General features: G+C 47.5%; 1 protein-coding gene across 1 annotated transcript; it reads right to left on the bottom strand.

The window, feature by feature from the left end:
- Positions 1-265: 265 nt before the first annotated feature.
- On the bottom strand, positions 266-8,485 carry LOC109426059 (toll-like receptor Tollo). The gene has a single exon (XM_062843922.1). It carries the CDS (start codon positions 7,506-7,508, stop codon positions 3,477-3,479), a length of 4,032 nt encoding a protein of 1,343 aa, XP_062699906.1. The 5' UTR covers positions 7,509-8,485; the 3' UTR covers positions 266-3,476.
- Positions 8,486-9,543: the final 1,058 nt, after the last annotated feature.

Raw genomic sequence — 9,543 nt, 5'->3', positions numbered from 1 at the left:
TTTGCGTTGATCTAAGATTCTCTCTTGGCTAATTTCCACACTTTAAGTACTTCAGTAATAAAAAGTGTGATTTAGGTGCTACGGATTCGCTGAGTTGTAACTGTCTGCTCAAGCGGTTGAATTTTACCCGTCTAAGGCAAGGTTCCCTCTGTTTCATACGGTTTAGAAAATATCAAACTGATGAACATCACCATCCAAAGCTGCTCTGAACGTGACGTCGCTTCGTCGCCTCTGAGCAAAGGGCTTATACAAAACGCCCAAGGATGAAACAATTCTAATTACATTTCCAAAATAATGTCCACACCAAATCAACAAATACCATATCAATAGCATACTCTGCTCAAATACTTCTCATTGCTTCTTAAAACATTTCGTAGAATGACGAAGCTTTTGCTATTACAATTATAGATATTAGAGTACACGTTGCCCTTTGTATAAAACCTGTGATGTATTCTTTTCTGCTTCGGAAGCTAGTAACCATGTTCTCTTCCTCTGTTCAATACTTTAATTGGTATTACTCTTACTACTTTCTATGGAAGATACTTCGATAAGGGAATATCACGCTTGTCTTCGGTTGTAATGAGCTAACGATTGAAGTTCTTTCATTAACCAGAAAGAACCTTCCCTAAAACTCCAGAATTATCAAGGCTTCGAAGGTACGAAAATACAAATCGTAAAAAAAACCTCAAGAAAATCCTGAGGTCTGCAGGAAACGTTTTTGTTACTAGTAGCAAGGATAAGGATGTTTTTGATCACCTGGCAATCATTTGATTCATTTATCCGCAGCACGGAAAATCCGATCGTTTAGTATGAGTAGGTGGTACTAACACTTTTACGCCGTAAATATAAGAGCTAGAATATGGCGTCCTTGGTGATAATTGTAGGAAAAACAATAATCTACAAGCTTGTCGAACATCATATTTTAATATTAGGCTTCTGAACTGAACTGTGGATAAATGAATCAAATGATTGCCAGATGATCGAAAACATCCTTGACTAGTAGCACTTCGAAGATTCAATAATACTGTAATAATCTACTGAAAGAATCCGGGAAATATTTCACCTAAACTTGAATAATTTCTGACAAGTCATAACTCTGATTTCGATCCAGATTTTCACAAAAAATTGAAGATTTTCATGCACAATCCTGGCCATAACTCTTTTGAAAGGATGTTGATTTCTTGCTACAGAACGTCTATGATGAGCAGATACTTAGCTCCAAATATTCGATTTAGAATGTTGAAAACATACTAAGATTTTTAGAAAACATCTGTGAATACAGTTAGAAATCGGGGACGTCAGTATTTCCACCTTTTCAGATAAATCAGGTTCGTCGCTTGTAGTAGTCTTTTGATGATACCCATGTAACTCATGCAATGCACACAATTACCTCGCGGCTATGCTACGACAGTTATCACCTTCTTTGCAACAATGAAACCGTCTCACCCATCTAACGAGATAATTAAAGGTTACCATTCCTAGACGAAACTAAAACGGGATCCCCGTAATCTGCCTTGCATTCCAAAAACAGAGAATCACTGCTCTAAACAGCTCCCTGCGAAATTAGATCGACTGTGCGCGCCGCACTTCCGACTTGCAATTGCAGAACAGAAATGGCATTTTGCCTATTGCCGCAATTGTAACAGAATGAGGTGAAATTACAACGCCTAACGAATCGAAAGAATGCTCCTCCATTGCTTGTTCATAGAAATCAGATCCATGCCCTAACCACAACCAACATCATCGTCGGCGGGGGGAAAATAATGATTATTTTAATATCGTCTCCTAAATAGCTTCATGCTTTTGTTTTTCCTCGAGCGCGCGCGACGGTACCAACTTCAGTTGGTTGTTCTTGGTGGCATTTTTCCCAACAATATCAAAGAGCAAATATTAAAAGCTTCCCTCTGCTGCACTGTGCAGCAACCTACCTACCTAACCTACCAGTCAGTGATGTGACCACGATACAAACACACGAGAACCGAGAGAGAATATAAATAATAACAGTAATAAGTGCAAAAATAAATGAAGAAAGAAACTAAACTGCACACTGACTGGCTGGCACACAACACGTCCGGGGCCGAACCCCCGGTTGGATGGCCGGCGTCCGGCTTGGAGTCTCCCTGCCTGCTGCCTCTACTCCGCCTGCCTGCTTCTGATGCTCTGGAACGAACTCGTGGAAACTGGTAGCTTCTGCTGTCACTGCTGCTCTGCCCTGGCGACGACGACGACGACCAAAAGCCTCGGTGTCGATGCGGTTGCATCTTGGTCACTGCTGTTGGTGGCCGGTGGTGGTGGCAGTGTGGTAATTGTTGACCGTTCGGTCCCCGGTGTCCTCGGCGATGATCTGCGCTGGACGTTTGTATGCACCCAACGCACTGTGCACTGCACCACATCGCACCACCGCGCCGGGCCCAGTGCAACAAGTATTGTATAATAAACCGTTGATTATGCTGATGATCGTGTAATAAAGTTCCCTCTGATGGACGGGCGCGAACGGGGGCGGCTGGACGACGAGGACGACGACGCGCACGGAAAGCGTAACGACTCCGGAGAATGTCACTATCATTATTAAATTGCGATCGCGCGGTCGATCGGCCCAACAGCAGCACTTCTTCATCTTCGCGGTTTTCACGCGGCTGTTGGGCTGCTGGCTGTCACACAAGATCGGGCAGACATTTTTCCAGTTTGCTTCTTCGTGTTCGGTGCGAGGTGGTGCGGAGAGAATGCACCAGTCATTACCGGCTGGGAACCAGGGCTTCTTCTTGTTGAACGGTGTAACAATTATTTTTGCGCTCCCCGCACGGACAAAGACGATCTACGCGCGCGCCGCGATTGTAACGATCACTCGTGCTACGAACTCGTTCCACACTCCGAACACACGTTGAATTTGCATTTGATTTGTGTTTGTCCCAGACCTTTCTTCCCTATTTTCTTTTGTGTGTCGGTCGAAGTCGAGTCACAGGTTGTTTGGACTTTTTTCTGATCGTTGTGGTGTAACTTGAACTCCATTAATTTTCTTCTCCGGACGCCACTGACTTGCGTACACAGCGCTTGCTGCCGTCGGTATCACACTCTCACACTCACTCTTCTCTTGTACCGAACAGAGACACAGTCACTCGGTTGGTGGTCGGTTTTTTGTTGTCGTGCCCAAGAATGTCACTTGCTCTATTCATACATTTTTTGCGGGTTTGGGGTTTTTGAGGTTTCGGCGAGAGACCGAGAGAACAGAATTGCACCTTGTTTTGTTTTCCTTTCTACAACGTTCTTAACTGGTCTAGCTATCTATAGGGGGGTCACTTTTTACACGTCCGGGGTCCGGTCTGGTTCGCTTCGAGTACGGATCATAATTTAAACTGACTTAACGATAAATATCACATTTGTTTCGCGTTCGAAGGAGAAATTCCTAAAATTCACCTAATCAGTTCCTATTCCACTGGGACAAATCGTCTCCGACTGTATCACACTGTGGGTCGGGGTCATATGTGGATCCCCACGGTTCGGGGCGAGGCATTGCTGGCACCCCGCTGCTGCTGCTCCTGTTGCTGCTGCTGCTGCTGCTGCCGTTGATGTTGCAACAGTTGCGGTGGCTGCGGTTGCTGCGCAAGTCCAGGCAGCGGAAGTGGTTGCTGCTGGAGAGAAGAATGCTCCTGCTGCTGCTGCGGCCGCAGTCTGGGGTCTGGCTGTGGCGGCTGCTGTTGGAGCATGATCAACTGGTTACTGGTGTTATTCCTATTATTTGGCGTTCGAGTGAGCTGGTAGTTGTTTCGAATATTGGAATGAGTCATGTTGATCGATTGCTGCTGCCGACGCCGTTGATTGTTTGGGACGTCCGGCAGCGCGAACCGCAGCTTCTCCCAAAACAGCTTGTCACCCCACTGAAGGTAGGTGTTGGTTTTCAGGTATAACCGAATATCCGGATCGAGGTCTTTTTGAGGAACCTCTCCCAGCAAGATCACGATCAATCGTCTTCGACGATCTCGCAGCACTTGATGATGCGCAGATTTAAACTCGAACCTACACCACTCGGATTTGATGAAATTCTCCGATAAGACCATGATCGTCCTTCGCGAAGACTCCACTGCCTGGACGATCGTATCGGCTATGTACGCACCCACGGGAAAATCCCGATAATGCAAGCAAAGCTTGTACGAAGGGTCACCATTCTCCAACATTGGTGCCAATTCCTCCGCCACAAATGCTTCATCTTTCGAGCTGTACGAGACAAAGGCGTCGAACAGCTTATCTCTCTCGTTCTTGTCCATATCGGCATTCCGGTAAAACAGCCGCACGCCGAAGCGAGAATGAAACCAAACACGCATCTCCTGCCGAAATACGAACATAATAAGCGTCATGATGATGATCACCGTGAAACCACACAGCGCAGCCACCAGCAGCGGGAAATAACCTTCGATCGGCGGAGGCGATAGCACAGTCTTGCGCGACGTCAAGTTCCCGTTGATGATGTTATCGAGTGGCACCGCTCCGCTGCACAGTGTCGTACTGTTGTCTAAATAAATCAAGAAACCACCAACTCCAACCGCCGTTGACTCCCCACTGCCATCGAACGGGACTCCCTTCGTACTAACGGCCGCCGCCGCAGACCCATTCACCGCTCCTCCGACAACCACGGCGGTATCATTACCCGGCGCGATCGTTGCTGTACACCGCACTTTCATCCTGTCCCTCACAAAGTCGTAGGTTTTCAGATACTCGCGGAACTTTTCCACATACTCGCAGTCGCAAGACCACGGATTCGAAGCCAGCCGCAAATCCGTCAGCTGTTTCGGCAGATGCCACATATTGAACTCCAAGATCCGGTTATGATCCAGCCTCAACACTCTCAAATTAGGCAAATGATCGAAGCTGTGATTTGCGATCGTCATGATCTTATTGTACTGCAGCAGTAACTCCTTCAACCGATCCAATCCCACGAACTCGAAACCGTTCAATCCGACGATCTGATTGTGATCCAGCTGCAAAATCTCCAACTCCTTCAGCCCGTAGAACGTCCGGTTGCTAATCATCTCCACGTTACTGTTGTTCAAAAACAGCACCTTCAACTTCTTCCGTCCCAAAAATGCATGACTGCTCAACGTCCGGAAATTGTTTCCGTCCAAATAGATCTGCGTTGAGTCCATTGGAATCTGCTCCGGCAGCTGCTCTTCATATCCTGCCCGCGAACAATCCACTACATTCGACGTCCAACTCTGATCGTGATAGCAGGTACACCTCGCCGGGCACTCCATCTTGCAATCGCACGCGTAGAAATCACAGCAATGACACAGCGCAAAGCAGTGCGTCTCGTACTTGCACAGGAACTGATTCGGCAACGCTTCCACCAACGGTACGTACGTCCTCCCCCGGTTGTACAACAACTTACAATAGATACTATCCAAATCCATCAGCTTTGGTTGCGTTCTCGAGTCCACATTGTTCTTCTGAAGCCAGTTCAAATTGCAATCGCACTGATACGGATTTCCTCCAATGTAAAACTCCGGCAACGCTCTATCATCCGGCACGGCCGATATCCGCAGCGCATTCGGATCCAGCGTCGTAATCTTGTTCCCAAACAAATCCACCCGCGTCAAATTCGGCTTCTTGAAAAACGTGTACGACTGCACCTTCGATATCAGATTGTCGTTCAAGTACAGCAACTCCACACTGTTCGGAATGGCACTGCCCGTAATCTCCGTCAGCTGATTCGAACTGGCATCGATCGTGCTCAACGCCAGCTGACTCTCGATCTCGAAGTAATTCCCCAGCTCGGCGATCTTGTTCGCATGGATGTCCAACCACTGCAGCCCTGTCGGGATCAAAGCGTAATCAAACACCTCCAGGTGATTGTCCGAAATGTTCAACCACACCAGATTCGGCAACTTCGTGAACAACCCAGTAATATCCGTCAAATAGTTCCCATCCAACCGGATAGCCTGAAGATTCGTATTGTTATCGAAACACGCCGCATCGACCTTTTTCAACCGATTCTTCGACAGGTTAAGGATCTGCAGCGACTTCATCGCGTCGAACGTCCCCTTCCGGATCGTTTCGATGTTGTTCTCGGTCAATCGCAGGCCGTACATGTGAACCATCTCCCGGAAGCTCGCGTTATCGATGTTGCTGATATGGTTTTCGCCCAGGTCTAGTGTTCTGAGCAATGGGACGTCATACAGTGCATCGGGGACCTGTAGCAGCTTGTTACCGTTCAGGTGAAGATCGTGGAGCGTCGACAAATTCCGGAAGGCTACCCGATCGATCCGTGATATCCGGTTGTAATCCAGGGATAAAAGTGTCAGCCGACTCAATCCCTGGAAGGAGAAGTACTCGATGTTCGATAGGCGGTTGTTGGAAATGACCAAGGTGTGTAGCGCCGTCAACTCGGAGAAGGTGCCTTCGTGGATGGTTTCGATGAAGTTGTCCTGAAGGCGTAGGATCTGCAGGCTGAAGAGGTCACGAAATATGGATGGTTCTAGTTTGGAGATTTTGTTGTTTGCCAAGTCGAGGAGAATCAGTCGGGAAAGGCCCTTGAAGGTGGCTGGGTTAATCCACTCGGAGGTGAGTTCGTTGTTGGATAGGTCGAGGACTAGGAGTTGCTGAAGTTCACTGAAAATTCCTGGAGCTAGGACATTGATGCTGTTGTTCTGCAGGTAGATTTCTTTGATGTGTTTGGCTTCGGAGAAGAGTTCTGGAGGAAGGTTGGAAAGCCGGTTTAGAGAAATGTCCAGCTTGGAGAGTGACAGGAGGCCTTCCAAGGCACGATCGGCGATGAAATTAAGGCCGTTGTTTTGTAGGCGAAGTTCTGTTAGCTTCCCAAGACCGGAGAAGATAGCCGGTGGCAGGTTATCCACGTTGTTGTGAGATAAATCGAGGATAGCTATTGATCCTCCACACTTTTTGGAAAGCCGCGTACTTAGAGAAGCACTGAAATGGAACACCGACAGATCTCGTAGCCTATTCTGCGTCAGATTCAAGTATTGCAGTTTTGTGAGCGGACAGATCATGCCATCCGGTAAGGACCACATGTTGTTCTGACTCAGATCTAGATGTTCGAGTTTCGACAGCTCGGAGTTGAAGACATGTGGCGCGATCTCCAGACTGACCGACGACCAATCTGTGTTGTGCGTTCGTAGTGTCAGATTCATTAACTCCTTGAGTCCCCGAAAGGATCCATCGCTGAGATTTGCTATTTTACAGTACTCTATTGACAGTGATCGCAGTTCTGATAGCTGCCGGAAGCTTCCAGGGCTGATACTGGATTGGAAGAACAGTCCATCGTTGCACTGTAACCGTAGTCGAACAGTATTCTCTGGATGCAGTACACTAAAATTGGTATTCTCCAGCTCACTATTGATAGTTCTAAGTCTACACACGAGGGTAAGATCGTCTTCACTATAACCAGACCACCGGCATTCGTCGGGAGCCTGTGACAAGAGCGACTTGCTCAACGATGCACCAAAGACACCGAAAATGGTGCCAAACAGGACCGACAACAAGGCCGGCGACGGACGCATCTTCGTAGCGTTGCAATTTTGAAGCCCAGGGTCACTTGGGGTGGCCCCACTTGTTTGTTTTCGTTTTCACTCACTAGATCGATTCCAACCCCCCATTAACCAGCAACTAATTTGAGAAACAACACCACATTTGCTTTGGACATGTCCGTTTCAATAATTGTTTCACTGTTCGCTTTGCACTGTCTTCCTGGGACCCAGATGCTGTTGCTGCTGCCGAACGAAATTCCCGAGACCTCACTCGCTATGTTTTGATCCAGATGATCGTTGTTTTAGGTGCGTTCTCTTCACCTTCTCGGCCCGGTTTATTTTCTTTTTTATCAACGCACTTAAAGAGGCGAATAAATTTCACTTCACATTATCTTATTTTCTTATCAATTTATTCTCCTTTCTTCACTTGCTTTCCGGAGATCACTTTCGAAAAACTCGATCGAATCCTTTTTCCCCTCGGCACTACACACTCATCCCAGCAGCGCAGCCGTCAACGACGACGCGCACATAATAACAACAAAAAACACCTCTCGATCTGTTTCTTTTGCGTTGCGCGGCTCGACCCGTTTGTGCTCTCTTCGCCCGGGCACTGTTCTCTCCTCCGCTGTGTTCTTTCTTCTTTTAAATTAAATGATCCTGATAAAATAATCCATAAAAGTTGATCGTAAATTTAAATTTACAGTCGCGATAAAACTGAATAATCCAATTTCGTTCCTCTTCGCACCGTTCCAAATCAGGTCTATAAGAATGGGGCACGACGGTGTTCATTGATTCGCGGGGGCTTCTTGGCCAGAACTTTTGGACAACCGAACGCTGGTCTAGAACTTCCTATCGTGACTAGACACTTCACGCGTCACGGCCGATTCTCAGGCAGGATCACTCCGACACAAAGGATAACCGGGCACAAAACGACTTCGATTCAACCGACGAACGAGCGTGGATTCGCGCGTGCGCTCCGTTCAAAGTTAACTCGTTAACTGAGCGATCGTTGATCGCGATCGCAGCTCACCTGTGCGGGAACCGGTGCGAGCTCCCGCTCTCTCTCGTTCTTCTTCGCTCGGTGAGAGCGAAATACCTTCGGAAACCAGAGAGAGCGCATGCAATTAAAACTGGTTCTTGACGTTCTTGCACAAGGTACCTTTCTCCGGGATCGCGAGTGTTCGTTCGGGGCGTGAGAGCGAGATGGGGTACCCGTGCAGATTGGACAGGTTAACGACTCCGACTCACCTGGACGGCCATACTTGCACTCTCCTGTGGGCAAGTAACCAAAAAGGGCGAAAAGGGACGACTATATGAGCGGCGGTGGTAAACTCTCGTGAGAGAACTTAGCATTCAGAGAGAAAATTCCAACCAGTGAGAGCGTAGAGAATTCGCAAAACAAAACAAAAAATAAGCGATTCTGGTTTTTGTTCGGGGGGCTTCCGACATGAGTTCGTGTTCATGCTTTTTTGTTCGTGCGTTGAACTTGATCGGTGAGGTCCGCGATTGCCCGTTCGGCAGCACCGGCGATGATCGATTTAAAATTTCGATTCGCGAATCATATCGATGTAGGTCGTGAAATTCCACAGACTTTGGCGGCGATCATCATCCACAGCTACCCATCATCGTGGATAAATGCCATCTTCTCAGCTCCAACCGCGCATGGCCATCGACAACTCCGAGCGAAGATCATCGTAGAAAAAAATAACTTACGACAACATTATTATTGTTGGTGCCTCCATCTAGTACAAATAATAGCAGCAGCCTCCAGTAGCGAGGGGACCCCCTATTTGCGCGCTATTACTCACAAATCAGATGTAGTTCATTAGATAAGATAATTATACATCCGTCGTTGATCGTCGACATAGTCTTTTCTGCCTGACCGTCATAGTTTGGGAGAAACTCTATTTGCAATCTCCCAATCGCTGCTGCCGAGTGCTGGCTTGTAGCTGCTTGTACCGACTGCCAAGGCCTTAACAAACTAATCGATGTCAAGCGAACTCTGAAAGGCGTGTAGATGAGGGGAAAAAATGAGATGGTAAAAACAGTTGTTGTCGCTGGGATGATC

The sequence above is a fragment of the Aedes albopictus genome, unplaced genomic scaffold, assembly GCF_035046485.1.
Source record: "Aedes albopictus strain Foshan unplaced genomic scaffold, AalbF5 HiC_scaffold_645, whole genome shotgun sequence".
Taxonomy (NCBI): domain Eukaryota; kingdom Metazoa; phylum Arthropoda; class Insecta; order Diptera; family Culicidae; genus Aedes; species Aedes albopictus.
Note: the sequence above shows the minus strand (reverse complement) of the source record. Positions and strands in the feature narration are given on the sequence as shown.

Coding starts and splice junctions, on each gene's coding strand:
- LOC109426059 (XM_062843922.1), bottom strand. CDS start 7,508: ATGCGTCCGTCGCCGGCCTTGTTGTCGGTCCTGTTTGGCACCATTTTC.